This window comes from Somniosus microcephalus, chromosome 19 (assembly GCF_052327205.1).
Source record: "Somniosus microcephalus isolate GS21.2 chromosome 19, FLI_Smic_1.0, whole genome shotgun sequence".
Classification (NCBI taxonomy): domain Eukaryota; kingdom Metazoa; phylum Chordata; class Chondrichthyes; order Squaliformes; family Somniosidae; genus Somniosus; species Somniosus microcephalus.
This window is the reverse complement of record NC_141005.1, coordinates 26,962,873-26,982,475: the sequence shown is the minus strand read 5'-3', so window position 1 is coordinate 26,982,475 and position 19,603 is coordinate 26,962,873. Positions and strand designations below refer to the sequence as shown.

Below are 19,603 nucleotides of genomic sequence, written 5' to 3'. Positions count from 1 at the left end.
ATCCAAGCACCCCACCCACCCGCCCCTTCAACCACCGTCTGCCCCACCTGTGACAGAGACTGCAGGTCCCGCATTGGACTAATCAGTCACCTGCGAACTCATTTTTAATGTGGAAGCAAGTCATCCTCGGTTCCGAGGAACTGCCTAAGAAGAAGATATACCTCAGGGAATAACAACAGAAAATGCTGGAAAAACTCAGCAGGCCAGCATGGACATGTACCTCAGGGAACCTACTATCAAAATTAAAAATACTTTCTTAACATTGCAGATTGATGCATGCATTGGGCAATTTTCCTAGAAGAAATTCATCCTGGAAAAAACCTTGTGCTGCTTTCACCACAACTTGAAGCTATAACGAGCAAACTAGGCCCAGTGATTCCGATGAAAATAATTCAGATCTGCACTGAACTCTACTGGGGAACTCAATTATTCCGTAAATCCAGCCATTTGAGGAAAATTGAGCATTATTTTCCATATCACAACAGCACCTGAAAAGTTACCATTAAATTAGTAACTGGGTCTTTTCTAGTTGGTGGTCCCCCGGCTTGTCGGCCATCTTGTCGTGGTCCAAAAAGAGGCATATATATCATAAATACTGCAAAGGTCACAGAATGGGATCTGCATATGCAAATAGAAAGTCTAACCACTGTTTAAGGCCCCTTTGTAAAATTGGGCTGGCCTAAACGTAGCCGGCTCATTCAGGAAAACATCGTCTACATACATTAAAGGGACTACTAGAGGCTGTCACCAAAAAGGCAAATAATGTGAAACTTTGAGGTGCAAAACTGCTCCTCCCAGGTCCACTGCAGTGCCAAAGACCGTTGCCGGCTCCTGCTCAGTCCCCTATAGATCGCACCCCACCCACCCTGTCCCGATCACAGCCCCATCCCTCTCCCGATCTAGGACCTATCCCCTTTTCTGATCACTGCCTCTCCCCTCTACTGGTCAGCCCCCTCCCTCCCAATTGCTTTTCCATCTCTCACAGGACCTATTTGAGGCCCGCTGCTGGTAACGTATTGGCCCATAATCTTCACCAGTGAGCTGCCTGCGGACACCCAGGAGGTGTCTTCAGCTCGCCGGTCTCATGTAAAAATAGGCTCAAGACCCAACATCGGGTGAGCCTTGGGTATACCCATTCAGGCACAGGGATCATTTCTAGACCTATAAGAGACTCCCGCTAGTTCTGGCTTCAGAATCCTGAACTAGATCTGGCAGGTTGAGGTGTCATACTTAAAGGACAAAAACCTCAGGTGTTAACTCCATTTTATACATCATTTTAAGCCCTTGATTTGGCTGGTGGTCAACATGGTGCCAGTGGATGTTTAGTACCAAACAGTGTGCATCAATAAAAAAGTACGTTCAGAATTTCTTTTTAGGTAATGCGAACCAAGATGAGGTTCCAATTGAAAACAAAAAGGTGGTGACCACAATAGCCATTAAGCAGTGTTAACTTCAAAACTTTATCAAAAATTTAACAACTGAACTAATAACAATACTAACTATGGAATATAAGGGAAAATAGAAGAAGTGGGAAACCACAGTGGTAACTCACGATAATGGGCAATACTTAGAGAATGGTGTTCCTGGTTGGGGGAAAAACAAGTCTCTGCTCCAACATGCACATAACTCTTTTATTAATGTTGAGAGCTGGAGTATCACATTGAGCAGAATTGCTCATCAGCACATACTCATGTTGAAAGCATCACTAGGAGCACTGCCCAGCATGGAGTTTCCCCAAAACATTGATCATCTGGCTCAATTCTTGCAGTGTGTAGAGGAATGTAAAAGAATAAATTTTTTCCCGAAAAATGTTTATTGTGAAACAAATGTGAATGACCGAGGCCTATAGTGCCAGACACTACCAAGGTTTAAAACAGTAGATGTTTGGATTTTAAAAGCCTAAAGACTGTAGGAGAAAAAAAAATCTGAAAAAGATTTTCCCCTACAGTTGCTGAACTTGAGATGCACTGTTCCTATCATAACAGAGAGGCATGCAATTATCCTGCTCCAGGCCACTCGCATGGCACAAGCACACTTACAGTGCAGGCCTGTTTTCTGGTTGAGCCTTGCACCAAAAACGTGGGCAGGAAACAAAAGTGCAGTGGTAGGCGTTAGAACCCTGCTACTGCATTCCTGGCAACTGCCATCGGAACCTTCAGATCATCCTCGGTGGCAGGGGGGCGGTGGAACAGGTCCCACAGTAAAACGCTAATCTGCCTCCTTCAACTTTGGACTGCCACCAGCACCCCGCAAGATCTTCCAGTTCATGAGGGTGTGCGAACAGGCCCTTACACAGGTTTTGTAAGGTGTCCCTCTGCTAAGGGGGCCAAATGGTTGTTATGACAGGAAAGTGAGGCAGGAGGCTAGGAACGCCCCCTAGCATTCCATTAAAATACTAATACTGGGGTTTCATTTGCAACAGGCGCAATGAGAGGAATATCTATTGCAAGATGTTGTAAGGTGTTCCGTAGTTTTGAGGTTCTCGGAAAGAATGAATTAGAGCAGGAAATTGTGCAATGAGTGTTAATTTCAATAAAGTGTGGATGTAGGGCAGAATAGTTGGAGCTTACAAAGAAGAGAGAAAAAAATTAGAGGACTATTGACAATAGTAAACTGATAAAATAGTGGAAGATAAGAAATATTAGAGAGAGAAACTAGAGATGCGAGGGGGCTCATATACAGGGAAACCAGCTTTTTCTTATCTCCAGTCCAGGAATGTGAAAGAATTGCTAGAAGAATCTCCCTATTTATGGGAGAGGTATTAAAGACTTGGACAGACCTGTGCTTTATAAGAATTGAGACGTGCGGAAAAAGAACCATTTGGCATAAAATGGGAAACCAAGCTTTTTGGAACCAGCTTTGCCAATAGAAGAAGGGGGTGCCAATTGGAATCAAAGGAGATAGTGAAGCTAAGGTTGTTGACAGATGAGCAAGGACTAAGAGTGACACCATCAAATGGGTGCTAGTTGCTGGTCATACTGGTGAGGGTGAGAAATATGGAGAAATTGTCTTTGAAGAATTAAAAAAAACAAGGTTTTCATTAAACAGCATAGATGATATGATCAAAACTTAGCAATTCACTGAGGCCTAGAACAGTTACATAGGAACATAAGAAAGTACGAATGGAAAAGGCTCTGCAGTCTATCTGACCATTCCCAAATAACATTACGTGCATATAAATCAATGGGCCATTTAGTTATATTAATCCATAGAGGATACATAGAAAGTGATGGTGCATAGTCTTTGGCATAATAATTGCAAGTGACACTGGCAGAAGTGAGTTGAAGCCCAACATCACAAGTAATGTAACTTCCAGACAATGGTGTCAACTAACATGTTCTGTAAGCACTAATTTATTCTTTACTGTATTATGGCCTAGAAATTAGGTATGGCCCCGCCAGCTCAGTTGCGCCCAAAAGTTTGCGCAGCGCCTGGAGCCCGTTGCGCCCGCCAGAAATTCACTTTTAGCGCCCCAAGTCGGAACCGGGCACTGTTCCAGGGTGTGCCCGCCTCCGCTTGGGGCGCTGAAAGTGAATTTCAGCGCTCCAGCTGCCGCTGCGCCACCCGATGCGGTGCGGCAGGCTGGGGTACTGCAGGCCTCCTCCTTCTCTTAAGGAGGAGCTGCCTGCAGCCGTGAGATCGCCGCTGGATTCTGCCGGCAAATGAGCCCGGCACCACGGAGAAGTGCCGGGCTCGCGGGAATCAGCCACCAATGCTGCGGGGGGGGTGGTGTAGGAGGCCGGGGAGGGAGGTGCGGGCAGGCGGCCGCCGAAAAAGCGGCCGGCCGCACCTCCACCTTTATGCGCCCCACTAATGCTGCATGAAGGCCGTGTTTCACGAACGTTGTTTGCGGCCGCTGCGGAAGAGGCGGCGGCAACTGAATATGGGCGTCGGGCCGGCATCGGGGCGGAACCGGGGCGCTGCGCACACCGATGACGTCATTGATGCCGGCGCAGCGCTACCGGCTACCGCCGCCATTAACGCTGCACTCAATTTCCGCGCTACCAACCCCGCCGGCGCAGAAGACCTCTTTAGGTGCTAAGTGGGCGCAAGGCCCACTGAATTTCTGGGCCTATGTATATACTAGTTGATTTCCCGTGGAATTGCACACAGGAAGTCAAGACCAAGTGTAATATTCAGGTCAAGCAGTGTTAGAAGACAGAAGGGCATAACTGGAATCAAGCGAGGGAGGGGAAAAGGATGAGATGGAGGAGTGGAGAGAAGCAAGGAGGAAGATGGGGGAAAGTAAATAGAGAGGGGATGTAGAAATGAAGAGGGGCACAGGGGAGGAGGGCATGAAAATCGGGAAGCAACTGGGAATAGGGAACTTGACCAGAATTGAGCAGCCCATCACATAATGTTAGAGGAAAGGAGAGTTGAGTAGTGTGCCATCTAACATTAGTAGAAATACCACTTTACCTAATGAGTCACATAACGTGACCCTCACAACGCTACCTACGGGCACAGTCCAATAGAATGCTGCGGCCATTTACTGGTTTTAATATATTATAGATAGCATATTTGACTTTTTTTAAACTAACATATCTACTCCATCTGGAGGTTACTGTGTGCATAATTGTTTCACTTTTCCACATAATATTCCAGTTTTGATGTTAGAAGTTCAAATTCAGCTAATATCACTGGTGTCTACTTCTTATGTATAGTATATTTAGCAATATGTTTAAAAACTGTCACATAAATATCAACATGCTATGAATCAACATATTATTCATGTAGAATTATATTATATTATATACATTTTCTATGAGTAAGAACATAAAGTATAACAAAGACATATTACTGGTGTAATCAATGGTTCCAGATCCACCTGGAGCTGCAAAACAAAACACATAGGAAGGTTTTTAGAAACAGTTTTAAACAACATTGCGATTAATAGTACTGTACAACAAATCAAATCAAATCAACTTTTATTGTCATTGTTAGTGCACAAGTGCAGTACAACGAAATGTAGGCTTGCGGCCTACATAACAGCTGAGGACTGTTTTTCTGACTTCAAATCTAGCACTTTTCACAAAATTTCTTATATATCGTTCAGAATAGATACTACAAAGTATTTTTTAAAATAGTTTGCCCAGGTTACTGTAGGGAAGACACTATACAAAAACAGAGTGACAGCTGCCAACGTCTGGAAGCTGCGCAGAAGCGTGCTGCGCACTCCAACAACCAGAAGCATGATGTTTCCGGGTTTTTTTTAAACGAACATGCTAACGAGCCTGCTCCCTTCCCGGCTCTTTTTTTAAAAAATGAGCCCACTCCGTTCCTGGCATTTTTTAGCCAGCCCGCTTTATTTTTTAACCAGCCCGTTCCCATCCGGCTTCTTTTTTTCAAACCAGCCCATTCCCTTCCCGGCTTTTTCTAACCAGCATGCTCCCTTCCCAGCTTTTTCTACGAGCACGCTCCCTTCCCGGCTTTTAAAAAAAAAATTTAACCAGCCCGCTCCCGCGACGAACCGGAAGCATGCATGCGCAGAACGCTTCCGGTTCATTGGCAGCAGTCACGTCCTTTCAGAAATTGTTCCACCTGCTAGCTGCAGCCCCTTATTATGGAGTCAGGAGTAGCAGGTATGCTCCTCCTGCATTCACATTAATACTGTAGGCCACTGGCAGCGCAAGCTCGCCAGTTTTATTTGAATGAGGCCCAAGGACGAATTTAGGGTATTCTTCTCTGTTCTGGTGTGCAACTCCAGTGCACTGACAGTGCTACTCAGAGCTCCGGCACGGCAAGAGAGCCCCAGGTGGGCAGAGGAAACGCTTCAAGGACACCCTCAAAGCCTCCTTGAAAAGTGTAACATCCCCACCGACACCTGGGAATCCCTGGCCCAAGACCGCACAAAGTGGAGGAGAAGCATCTGGGAAGGCGCCGAACACCTCGAGTCTCCTCGCCGGGAGCAAGCGGAAGCCAAGCACAGGCAGCGCACGTCAAACCAAGCACCCCACCCACCCGCCCCCTCAACCACCGTTTGCCCCACCTGTGACAGAGACTGTAGGTCACCTGCGTACTCATTTTTAATGTGGAAGCAAGTCATCCTTGGTTCCGAGAGACTGCCTAAGAAGAAGAAGATTGGGTGCTACTGAATATAGGCCCCTCTGCTTCTAGCTTAAAGTTCTTGGATCACTTTGCTGGATGCATGTCAGTAAGGCACGGATGCTTAGGGCTGAGAGGCGCAACTAGCAAGGGGTGGCAGGAACGAGCAGGGAGGAGGGAAAGATAAGGGCCTAGAAATTCAGTAAGGCACCGCCAGCTTTGCGGCCAGTTACCGCCTAAAGAGGGCTTCTGCGCCAATACAGGAGTTTGCGCTGATATTCAGCGCAGTGGTAATGGCGGCGGTAGCCGTTAGCGCTGCGCCGGCACCGATGACGTCATCGGTGTGCGCAGTGCCCCGGTTCCGCCCCGATACCGGCCCGATCCCCATATTTAGTTGCGGCCGCCTCTTCCGCAGCGGCCGCAAACAGCGACCAGAAAACGGGGCCGTACTGTAGCCTTAGTGGGGCGCTTTAAGGTGGAGGTGCGGCCGGCCGCTTTTTTGGCGGCCGCCTGCCCGCACCTCCTTCCCCGGCCTCCTCCACTGCCCCCCCCCGCGGCATTGCCGGCTGCTTTCCGCGAACCCGGCACTTCTCCGTGGTGCCGGGCTCATTTGCCGGCACTATCCAGTGGCGATCTCCCCATTGCAGGCACCTCCCCCTTAAGAGAAGGAGGAGGCCTGCAGTACCGCAGCCTGCCGCTCCACAGCGGGTGGCGCAGCGGCGCCTAGAGCGCTGAAATTCAGTTTCAGCGCTCCAAGCGGGGGCGGGCACACCCTGGAATAGCGCCCGGTTCCAACTTGGGGTGCAAAAAGTGAATATCTGACGGTCCCAAATGGCTCCACGCCCAGCGCTAACTTTTGGGCGCTAGCCAGCTGGCGGGGCCATAGTGAATTTCTAGGCCAAGGAACCTAGAGGCACGGTCAGCAAGAAACAGTAAGAAGGAACGGGGAGTGGCAAGTGGGACAAGATGTCGGCACTTGGGGATGGAGCAATGGCAGGTGTGGGGAAGGAGAAAAGTCAAGGGTGTTTGATTCAAGTAGGAGTGGGGATACCAAGGGGCAAAAGGATGGAATTGGGAGGGTAATTGCATGGGTGTGCAGAGTGGTTGGAACTGTAAGTAGATCCTCCACCGTCCTCTCCCAAAAGGTTCAAAAAAAGCAATGGACTTCCTTAGGATTTAAACACAGGACATGTAAACAAAAGAGGCTTCCTAACTTAGTTTGGGGAAGCCCATTGGGTAATCTCAACCCCGCGCTATGAAACGGGTTCCGTGTCATAAGAACATAAGAAATAGGAGCAGGAGTAGGCCAATCGGCCCCTCGAGCCTGCTCCGCCATTCAATAAGATCATGGCTGATCTGATCCTAACTGCCAATCCACTATCACAGAACCATCTCCTGCATCTAACAGAATTAGACACACGAAATAGGAGCAGGGTCAGGCTACACAGCCCCTGGGCCCGCTCCGCTACCCACAGGGCCATGGCCGATCCGAACCTAGACTCGTGTCCAAATTCCTGCCCGCTCCCCGTAACCCTTAATTCCCTTTACTTCTAGGAAACTGTCTATTTCTGTTTTAAATTTATGTAATGATGTAGCTTCTACAGTTTTTTGGGGCAGCATATTCCATGGACCTACCACCCTCTGAGTGAATTAGTTCCTCCTCATCTCAGTTTTGAAAGAGCAGCCCCTTATTCTAAGACTATGCCCCCTAGTTCTAGTTTCACCCATCATCAGGAACATCTTCCCTGCATCCACCCGATCCAACCCCTTCACAATCTTATATGTTTCAATAAGATCGCCTCTCATTCTTCTGAACTCCAATGAGTAGAGTCCCAATCTACTCAACCTCTCCTCATATGTCCATCCCCTCATCCCCGGGATTAACCGAGTGAACTTTCTTTGTACTGACTCGAGAGCAAGTATGTCCTTTCTTAAGTATGGACACCAAAACTGTATGCAGTATTCCAGGTGCGGTCTCACCAATACCTTGTACAACTGAAGCAATACCTCCCTATTTTTATATTCTATCCCCCTAGCAATGAAAGCCAACATTCCATTGGCCTTCTTAATCACTTGCTGCACCTGCATACTAACCTTTTGCGTTTCGTGCACCAGGACCCCCAGATCCCTTTGTACTTCAACTTTCCAGTTTCTTGCCATTAAGATAATAACTTGCTCTACGATTTTTCCTGCCAAAGTGCATAACCTCACACTTTCCAGTATTGTATTCCATCTGCCAAATCTCTGCCCACTTACTTAGCCTGTCTATGTCCCCTTGAAGGTTTTTTATGTCCTCCTCACTCACTACTTTCCCCCCCATCTTAGTATCATCTGCAAACTTTGATATGTTACACTCGGTCCCCTCCTCCAAATCGTTAATATAGATTGTAAAGAGTTGGGGACCCAGCACTGACCCCTGCGGAACACCACTAGTTACTGATTGCCAGTCTGAGAATGAACCATTTATCCCAACTCTCTGCCTTCTGTTAGATAGCCAATCCTCTATCCATGCCAGAATATTACCCCCAATCCCGTGATTTTTTATCTTAAGCAATAATCTTTTGTGTGGCACCTTGTCAAATGCCTTTTGGAAGTCTAAATACACTACGTCCACTGGTTCCCCTTTATCCACCCTATATGTTACTTCCTCAAAGAACTCCAGCAAATTTGTCAAACATGACTTCCCCTTCATAAAACCATGCTGACTTTGTCCTATTAAATTATGATTATCCAAATGTCCTGTTACTGTCTCCTTAATAATGGACTCCAAAATTTTACCTACCACAGATGTTAGGCTAACCGGTCTATAGTTTCCAGCCTTCTGTCTACTGATGGGAGTAGAAAGGCAGCAGCAATAAAGTTGAAAAGGCGGCTGGAGGTGGAGAGCATAGCGCGAGACAAGAGGCCAAATTTCAGCAGGCCTATGGTGGGGGAGGGGGGGTGGGTGGCAGTCGCGGGGGAAGATGCTTTTGAAGAATAAAATACCAGCTACCATACCTTGAAGATGCAAATCAACAGCTGGAAGGGTTTAAAGGTAAGATGAGTGTAGGTAAAAGTTAGGCAAGACAGAAACAGACATGACAAGAAAGCATTACAAAAGGTCTGGCATTTCCAGAAAGTGTACATACATGCAGGACTTTTAATATACTGTACTAGTCGAGCTCCTGTGACATTGCACAAAGGGACCCCAATTTTAACTACCCGCCTGGTGGAAGAGGTGGGGAGGGAGAGGCAGTTAGAATGGAGTGGGGCACTTCCCCACTCCTTTCCTTCCAATTAATTGATAAAGAAAGGGAAAATAGAATGAGAGTAAACTAGCGAGAGACATAAAAACAGACTGTAAAAGCTTCTGTAGGTATGTAAAAAGGAAAGGATTAGCTAAAGTAAATGTGGGTTTCTTACAGGCTGAGACAGGAGAAATTATAATGGGAAATAAGGAAATGGGAGAGAAATTAAACAAATACTTTGGCTGGATTTTCCGCCCGGAGGCGGGGTGGTGGCGGGTTCACAGTTCAGCACATTCCGGTCCCGCTCCCGGTTGCAGCCACCCTCCATTAACGATTTTCCCTAGATTGGCCTCATTAAGGCCAATGTGCACACTAGCCAGCCCAATCAGTGGGCACGGGTTGGCTGCTCACGCTTGATGACGTGCTCGGAGCCTGGATATTTAAGGGGGTCATGTCCCCTTTGATTTTCACTTGCTTTCTTCTGCTTCCAAATGCTGGTTGCTGCAGGCATGGCAGCTCAACGGTCCAAGGCTGCTCCCCGTTTTGATGATGACTCCCTTCATGCTCTTGTGGAGGGAGTAAGAGGACGCAAAGAGGTTCTCTTCCCTTCCGATGAACGGAGGAAGCCTCCTTAGCACACAAATGCAGCCTGGCTGCAAATTGCTGAGGAGGTAAGTGTAAAGTCAGTGTCTACATGCACCTGGGTGCAGTGTAGAAAAAGGTTCAATGATCTGATGCGCTCAGCAAAAGTGAGTATAACATCACACTTACCTTCAATCTGCTTCCCATCTCTTCTCATCCCCATCACTCTACATTGGCAACCTACTCCTGCACATCCCAACTGACCATAACATCCCTTGCATCCTCGCCCATCCCTCTCTCTCTATGTACAGAATCACTTTACCATCCTACTATGCACCCCTCACACTTGATCTCACTGTTATGCAATGACAGCAACTAAATGCACAGGGAGGGACCTTGGTACTGGCACCTCACTCCATCTTTGTCTCCCTCTAAACATCTATGTTATCCATTCTTTATACTCACTCCATCAATCTCGCTGAAACTCCACTTGTGTCCCTCATTGCAGGAAAAGAGAGCCCACAATAAGGAGATGGAGGACAGGAGGCCCACCATCCCTGGCGCATCTAACGAACGCTGAGGCAGCAGCTCTGGAAACTGTCGGAGGTCCAGACGAGCTGGAACTGGGGGTTGGAGAGATGGGCACAGTAAAGCAAACTGGTGACAGAATTGATTTGCAACCCTATCATTTTACTTTCATGAGTGACAGATATGGTATCTGATGCTCATACAAATTGAGTTCTGATCATCTGCACAATGGGATGTATCTGGTACCTAAATATCACATGTCTAACTCATGCCTTTACTCCCCCACAGGACCATCGAGGGCCACCCGCCCCCCCCCCACCCCGTCCCACTGTCCATGAGGAAGAGCCGGAGGACTCCTCTGAGGAACCTGCAGCCTCTGAGGGAGCAGCGTCAGCAGAAATTAGCGTAGACAGCACCAGTGCAGAGACGCACACCGAGATAGAGTAGTGTTGTCACCTGGTGTATCACAGCTCACAAGTGAACAGGAGCAGATGGTGGAGACAGGGACAGGGTCCTCGTCGGAGGCCGCATAGTGCTCCTCGCCATGTACAGCTGCATGTAGATGCTGTGCCTCTAGGGCCATCCAGAAAGAGAGTGGTGCTGGAGCTTCAGGAACAAGTGCAGGAGGCTCTGACTGGGTTTGCAACCACGGTAACTGCAAGTGTGCAGAGAATGGAGGAGTCCATTTCAAACATGAGCAATGCCGTGGTGTACGCATTGGCGAATGTAGGTGCCACCATAGAAAGGATGGCAATCTCCATGGAGGACATAAGTCGCAGACTCAGGAGAACATGGTAGCACTTCTAAATAGATAGTCATCTATGGAGGATAGATGGGCATTTATTGAGGAGAGAAACCAGAGGTCCATGGGCGTCCTTGTTATGAGGAATGTCAGCACAGAAATGGGTCCTCATGCCCCACTGATGTGCAGCAAGGTGCTCTCCAGCTACTTGCTAGCAGTGAAGTGCGGGTGACCCATGAGAGGGATGGTGATGGTCAACAACAAGGAAATGGGGGCTCCTCTCCAAGCGCTCACACTCCCATGCCACTGCGGAGCCCTCGGTCAGAGCCCCAGATTTCTCACCCAACTGAGATGGCCATCTCTGCCCCTGCACAGCCGCAGGAGGAGCAGGCTGTTGCGGAGCCCTCCAAGGCTTCCAAACCCAGAGGACGACCGCCAAAGGCATCTAAGCAGGTGCTGCAGAGAAGTGAGCACACTGCCTCTACATCTGCTGAAGCCACAGGGGAAGCACCACATAGAAGCATGCATAAGAGAAAGCTAAAACACAAATAATATACCAATTTATGTTTGCGATCTTTATTTCTAGTGTATTAAAGTAATGCGGCATCAATGATTGAATGCGTTGCCCTATCTGTGCTCAGATTTGGAAGTGGCACAGTGAGGGGTGAGGGCACCTTTCATCTGCAGTGATGGTGGGGAGAGTGATAGGAATGCACAGTTCATTGTTCAGATGCTTTATTGTGTGGAATGGAGGTCTTGTCAACCCTCATGTGCATGTGCCAGCCACATGTATGTACAGCGTAATGTGAATCTGGCATGGATTAGTTCATGCCTTGCCTCACGGCCAGCAATGAGGTCACGTGCTAGTAGCACTGGGACAGCCACCTCTGCCAAGTGTTCCTCATCTGCAGCCTCATTCAGCTCTTCCTCCTCTGAGGAGGAGGCTGTATGCTGTGCCATTTGTTCCTCAGGCAGCGGTAAGCCAGACTGCAGTGTGATGTTGTGCACAGCAGGCCATGATGATTCTGGACACACTGGCTGGTGGGTACTTTAGGGCTCCACCAGATCTGTCTAGGCATCTGAAGCACATTTTGAGCAAGCCTATGTTTGCTCTATGATGCTTCTGATGGAAATGTGGCTCTCATTGTAACACTCCTCAGCTTCATTTGATGGCCTCCTCAGAGTTGTCATTAGCCACGTCTTCAGGGGATAGCCCTTGTCTCCAAGTAGCCATCCGGAAAGTTGGGTTGGCGGATTGAAGAGCTGAAGCACAGTGGACTGCCGCACGATGTACAAGTCATGGCAGCTGCCAGGGAACTTTGCACACACATGCATAATGTTCTTCCTGTGATTACACACCAGCTGCACGTTAAGGGAGTGGAAGCCCTTGCAGTTCACAAATACAGCTGGGTTGTGATGGGGTGCCCTGATTGCCACATGTGTGCAGCCGATGATGCCCTGCACCCTTGGGAAGCCTGCCATATTGGCAAACCCAACTGCCCATGCGGTAACACTTGCTTCATCCATTGAGAAATGGATGTAATTGGCCGACTTGCCAAACAGGGCATCTGTAACCTACATTATGCATCTGTGTGCGGCCGACTGGGAGATGCCGCTGATGGCTGCAGATGATCCCTGGAATTATGCCGAAGCAAAGAAGTTGAGGGCGGTGGTGACTTTTACAGCCACTGGTAAGGAGCGTCCACCCGCTCCTCTGGCCTTGGTGCAGCATTGTGCAGATGTTTGCGACTACCTCTCGCGAAAATCTCAGCCTCCTTTGGCACTGCTACTCAGTCATGTTGAGGAAGCTCATCCTCTGCCTGCAACCATGTGTTGGGGGTATCTCCTGTGGCGCGGTGCAGCCCTGTGCTGACGGCCTCTGCCCTGTGCAGCATCAGGTGGCTCAGGAGAAGGTTGGCGCTCTTGTTGTCGGTGCTGCTGGCATGCCTGGTTCTGCTGCTACCGCAGCTACTCGTCCTCCGAATCTGAGGACCAGGATGAGAGAGTATAAATGGTTCCCATTCTGCTGGTGAAAATGTCACTTCAGGATGAAATGTTATAAGCGCTCAGTCAAAGTGGAGAGAGGTTATTCCTAGGAGGTCACATTGTATAGATCTCACAACACACACTTACAACCTCAATGCACATGAAAAATGTCTTCCAAATCCTGCAATCAGAAAGTTCCGACTTTTGAAATTGAACTGATGTGGCAGGTTAGCTTTAATGTTGCACTTGCAGCTGTGAACTTCAGCTGGCGTGTTTCTGGAACGCTGTGGAACACGCTGAAAATTTTGCAAAATTGTAAAGCCCTCAAAATAATTTTAAACAGGTAGTTAACAAACTGCCTCTCCCGCTACTTGATGTCGGGTCTGATCAGGAGTCACAGACCTGACACTTTGGAAAGTCGCGTGGAGGCGGGTTCGCAACCCGCCGTCAATCATTTTGGATTTAACTCCTGACCTGCCTCTAAACCCACCCTCTGAGTGCCGAAGTGTCTGTCTTCACGGAAGAAGACGCAAAAAACTTCCTGGAAATAGTGGAGAACCAAGGGGCTAGCGAGAATGAGGAACTGCAAGAAATTAGTATTAGTAAAAAAGTAGTACTGGAGAAATTAATGGGACTGAAAGCCAATAAATCCCCTGGACCTGATACCCTTCATCCTAGGGTTTTGAAGGAGGTGGCTATAGAGATAGAGGATGCACTGGTTATTATTTTCCAAAATTCCATAGATTCTGGAATGGTTCCAATGGATTGGAAGGTAGCAAATGTAACCCCACTATTTAAGGAAGGAGGAGAGAGAAAACGGGGAATTACAGAGCAGTTAGTCTGACATCAGTCGTAGGGAAAATGCTAGAATCTATTATTAAGGACGTGGTAACAGGGCACTTAAAAATAATAATAGGATTGGGCAGAGTCAACACGGATTTATGAAAGAGAAATCATGTTTGACGAATCAGTTTTTTGAGGTTGTAACTAGCAGAATAGATAAAGGGGAACCCAGTGGGTGTGGTGTATTTAGATTTTCAGAAGACATTCGATGTGCCACACAAGAGGTTATTAAACAAAATTAGGGCTCATGGGATTGGGGGTAATATACTAGCATGTATTGAGGATTGGTTAACGGACAGAAAACAGTGAATGGGAATAAACGGGTCATTTTCGGGTTGGCAGGCTGTAACTAGTGAGGTACCGCAAGGATCAGTGCTTGTGCCTCAGCTATTCACAATCTATATCAATGATTTGAATGAGGGGACCAAACGTAATATATCCAAGTTTGATGATACAAAGCTGGATGGGAAAGTAAGTTGTGAGGAGGATGAAAAGAGGCTTCAAGCTAGACCAGCTAAGTGAGTGGGCAAGAACATTGCAAATGGAAATATAATGTGGTAGGAAAAATAGAAAAGCAGAGTATTTTTTAAATGGTGAGAGATTGGGAAATGTTGGTGCTCAGAGGGACCTGGGTGTCCTTCTACACGAATCACTGAAAGTTAACATGCAGGTACAGCAAGCAATTAGGAAAGCAAATGGTATGTTGGCCTTTATTACAAGAGGATTTGAGTGTAAGAGTAAAGACGTCTTACTGCAATTATATAGGGCCCTGGTGAGACCACACCTGGAGTATTGTGTACAGTTTTGGTCTCCTTACCAAAGGAAGGATATACTTGCCATAGAGGGAGTGCACGAAGGTTCACCAGACTGATTCCTGGGATGGAGGAATTGTCCTATGAGGAGAGATTGAGTAGACTTGGCCTATATTCTCTAGAGTTTAGAAGAATGAGAGATGATCTCATTGAAACAAACAAAATTCTTACAAGGCTTGACCGGTTTAGATGCAGGGAGGATGTTTCCCCTGGCTGGGGAGTCTAGGACCAGGGGTCACAGTCTCGGAATAAGGAGTCGGCCATTTAGGACTGAGATGAAGAGAAATTTCTTCACTCAGAGGGTGGTGAATCTTTTGAATTCTCTACTCCAGAGGACAGTGGAGGCTCAGTCATTGAGTATATTCAAGACAGAGATCAATAGATTTTTGAATATTAAGGGAATCAAGGGATATAGGGATAGTGCAGGAAAGTGGAGTTGAGGTGGAAGATCAGCCATGATCTTACTGAATGGCGGAGCAGGCTCGAGGGGTCAAATGGCCTGCTCCTGCTCCTATTTCTTATGTTCTTTTCTGACTGCCTGTCATTTAAAATTGCAGGTGGCAAGGACAACCACCCCAAGCCGGCAGGGTCCACTTTAAATAGGCAAATGCTGACTGCTGGGGAGCATTCCCTCTGGCGAAGACCTCCTGCTGCCTGCATCTTTACTTATACCTGCTGGTTGGCAGTCATTTCTACAAGGTTCAGGTGGAAGTCGAGGTCTCAATCTTAAAATGTGACCCAGGAGTTAAAAGCTGTCCAGGCCTCAACGTGGAAGCTTATTGTTCGCCCAGGTCCATCGTACGGACCAATCCCACCCAGACTTGAAATTATGGGCCAGGGAGTTAAAAGCAAGTACAGTATTCAGGTCAAACTGGGTTAGAGGAGAGGGGGATAACTGAATCAAGGCAGGGAAGGGGGCATAATAGGCCCAAGATGGTAACATTGCACGACTCCGCCCTGCCTCAGCTCATCTGCTACTGAAACCCTCATCCATGCCTTTGTTACCTCTAGACCTGACTATTCCAACGCACTCCTGGCAGCTCTCCCATGTTCCACCCTCCGTAAACTTGAGGTCATCCAAAACTCTGCTGCCTGTGTCCTAACTTGCACCAAGCCTTGTTCACCCATTACCCCTGTGTTCGCTGACCTACATTTGCTCCTGCTTAAACAATGCTTTGATTTTAAAATTCTCATCCTCATTTTCAAATCCTTCCATTGCCTCGCCCGTCTCTGTAACCTCCTCCAGCCCGACAACTCTCCGTGATATCTGCACTCCTCCAATTCTGCCCTCTTGTGCATCTCCACTTTTAATCGCGCCATCTATTTGATTTCTTGGTGACTATCTTACACTGATGGCCTCTAGTTATGCTCTTCCCCACAAGTGGATACACTCTGCATCTACTCTATCAACCATTTCATAATTTTAAAGACCTCTATTAGGTCACCCCTCAACCTTCTTTTTTCAAGAGAAAAAGAGACCCAGCCTATTCATCCTTTCCTGGTAGGTATGCTCTCGCATTTCTGGTATCCAGCCGTGCCTTCAGATGCCAAGGCCCTAAGCTTTGGAATACCCTCCTCATACCTCTCTGACCCTCTTTCCTCCTTTAAGACAATCCTTAAAACCCAACTTTTTGACGAAGCTTTTGGTCATCTGCCCTAAGTATCTTCTTATGTGACTCGGTGTCAAATGTTCCTGTGAAGTGCCTTGGACATTTTACTACATTAAAGGTACTATTACATAGAATTACATAGGATATATGGATGGGCAATAAATGCTGGCCTTGCCAGCGACGCCCACATCCCATAAACTAATTTTAAAAAGGTACAGAAACAGGCCATTCAGCCCAACCAGTCCCTGCCAGCGTTTATGCTCCACTTGAGCTTCCTCCCGTCTTTCAACGAAATCTATCAGCATAACCCTCTATTCCCTTCTGCCTCATATGCTTATCTAGCCTCCCCTTAAATGCATCTATACTTTTTGCTTCAACCACTCCTTGTGGTAGCACGTTCCACATTCTCACCACTCTCTGGGTAAATAAGTTTCTTCTGAATTCCCTATTTTATCTCTTGGTGACCATTGATGGCCTCTAGTTATGCTCTTCCCCGCAAGTGGAAACACTCTGTATCTACTCTTATCAAAACTTTTCATAATTTTAAAGACCTCTATTAGGTCACCGCTCAGCCTTCTTTTTTCAAGAGAAAAGAGACCCAGCCTGTTCATCCTTTCCTGATAGGTATGCTCTCACATTTCTGGTATCATCCTTGTAAATCTTCTCTGCACCCTCTCCAGTGCCTCTATATCCTTTTTATAATATGGCAACCAGAACTGTACACAGTACTTGAAGTGTGGTCTAACCAAGCTTCGATACAAGTTTAGCATAACTTCACTTTTCAATTCTACCACTCTAGAAATAAACCCTAGTGCTTGGTTTATGGCCTTGTTAACCTGTATCGCTACTTATAGTGATTTGTGTATTGGTACTCCGAGATCCCTTTGCTCCTCTACCCCACCCAGCCTCATACCCTCCAAGTAATAAGTAACCTCCGTATTCTTCCAACCAAAATGTAATACCGCACATTTATCTGTTGAAATTCATTTGCCAATTATATACCCATTCTGCAAGTTTATTAATGTCCTCCAGGAATTTGTTGCACTCCTACTCAGTATTGACTATCCCCCCCAATTCTGTTGAATAGCGTTTTAAATGTTTCCCATTGCTGTTCTACGTCACTGTTTGCCAACACTGTTGTCTTGTTTATTTTCCCAAGTTCTATTCTCAGCCCCTCAAAAATCAGCTTTTCTCCAGTCTATTACGAAAAAATACAAGCTGTTGTTGTTCACATCTGGTGTTTTGTAGGAACTACCTCATTTCTGGGGGTCTTGTTTACAGCAAACTCTTGTCCTGAATACTTCTCTTACTAACTGGTTCAAGATGTGTTGATATTTCTCTGACAGAATGATGCACCCAAAACTTACATTTTTTCATATTTCTGGCAATGACAAGAAGGCAAATAAACGTTTATATATTGCGGTAATTGTTTGAACTGAGGACTCATGTTAAGAACATAAAGATCCCAAAGATAACAAAACTAAATTGGACCAGGATGAATCAATGAGACAAGGAGAAGGATCAAATAATGGTCTAATAGTAATTTGAGACTCGGGAATTTTCCTACTCTGTTAAATTTTCCTCTTTGTATGTTTGCCTTCCAATTTATACAATTACTAGCTGAAGTGCCCAGCGGTGCCGAGGGTTTTTTGAGGGCATGTTGTTGTTGTTGGAAGAGAGAGAGCGACTGGGGGGGAAGGGAGAGAGCGACTGGGGGGGAAGGGAGAGAGCGACTGGGGGGGAAGGGAGAGAGCGACTGGGGGGGAAGGGAGAGAGCGACTGGGGGGGAAGAGAGAGAGCGACTGGGGGGGAAGAGAGAGAGCGACTGAGGGGGAAGAGAGAGAGCGACTGGGGGGGAAGAGAGAGAGCGACTGGGGGGGGAAGAGAGAGAGCGACTGGGGGGGAAGAGAGAGAGCGACTGGGGGGGAAGAGAGAGAGCGACTGGGGGGGGAAGAGAGAGAGCGACTGGGGGGGAAGAGAGAGAGCGACTGGGGGGGAAGAGAGAGAGCGACTGGGGGGGAAGAGAGAGAGCGACTGGGGGGGAAGAGAGAGAGCGACTGTGGGGGAAGAGAGAGAGCGACTGGGGGGGAAGAGAGAGAGCGACTGGGGGGGGAAGAGAGAGAGCGCGACTGGGGGGGGAAGAGAGAGAGCGACTGGGGGGGAAGAGAGAGCGCGACTGGGGGGGAAGAGAGAGCGCGACTGGGGGGGGAAGAGAGAGCGCGACTGGGGGGGGAAGAGAGAGCGCGACTGGGGGGGAAGAGAGAGCGCGACTGGGGGGGAAGAGAGAGCGCGACTGGGGGGAAGAGAGAGAGCGACTGGGGGGAAGAGAGAGAGCGACTGGGGGGGAAGAGAGAGAGCGACTGGGGGAAAGAGAGAGCGACTGGGGGGAAGAGAGAGAGCGACTGGGGGGAAGAGAGAGAGCGACTGGGGGGAAGAGAGAGAGCGACTGGGGGGAAGAGAGAGAGCGACTGGGGGGAAGAGAGAGAGCGACTGGGGGGGAAGAGAGAGAGCGACTGGGGGGAAGAGAGAGAGCGACTGGGGGGAAGAGAGAGAGCGACTGGGGGGAAGAGAGAGAGCGACTGGGGGGAAGAGAGAGAGCGACTGGGGGGAAGAGAGAGAGCGACTGGGGGGGAAGAGAGAGAGCGACTGGGGGGAAGAGAGAGAGCGACTGGGGGGGAAGAGAGAGAGCGACTGGGGGGAAGAGAGAGAGCGACTGGGGGGAAGAGAGAGAGCGACTGGGGGGAAGAGAGAGAGCGACTGGGGGGAAGAGAGAGAGCGACTGGGGGGAAGAGAGAGAGCGACTGGGGGGAAGAGAGAGAGCGACTGGGGGGAAGAGAGAGAGCGACGGGGGGGAAGAGAGAGAGCGACTGGGGGGAAGAGAGAGAGCGACTGGGGGGAAGAGAGAGAGCGACTGGGGGGAAGAGAGAGAGCGACTGGGGGGAAGAGAGAGAGCGACTGGGGGGAAGAGAGAGAGCGACTGGGGGGAAGAGAGAGAGCGACTGGGGGGAAGAGAGAGAGCGACTGGGGGGAAGAGAGAGAGCGACTGGGGGGAAGAGAGAGAGCGACTGGGGGGAAGAGAGAGAGCGACTGGGGGGAAGAGAGAGAGCGACTGGGGGGAAGAGAGAGAGCGACTGGGGGGAAGAGAGAGAGCGACTGGGGGGAAGAGAGAGAGCGACTGGGGGGAAGAGAGAGAGCGACTGGGGGGAAGAGAGAGAGCGACTGGGGGGA

General features: G+C 48.4%; 1 protein-coding gene across 1 annotated transcript in view; it reads right to left on the bottom strand.

Annotated features, from left to right (window-relative positions):
* Positions 1-19,603, bottom strand: part of LOC147104262 (uncharacterized) — a 270,460-nt gene that overhangs the window by 239,561 nt on the left and 11,296 nt on the right. Inside the window, exon 2 of the mRNA XM_085962175.1 lies at positions 4,802-4,834. Coding sequence (XP_085818301.1) covers positions 4,802-4,834 — 33 coding nt within the window. The remainder of the gene's footprint in view (positions 1-4,801; positions 4,835-19,603) is intronic.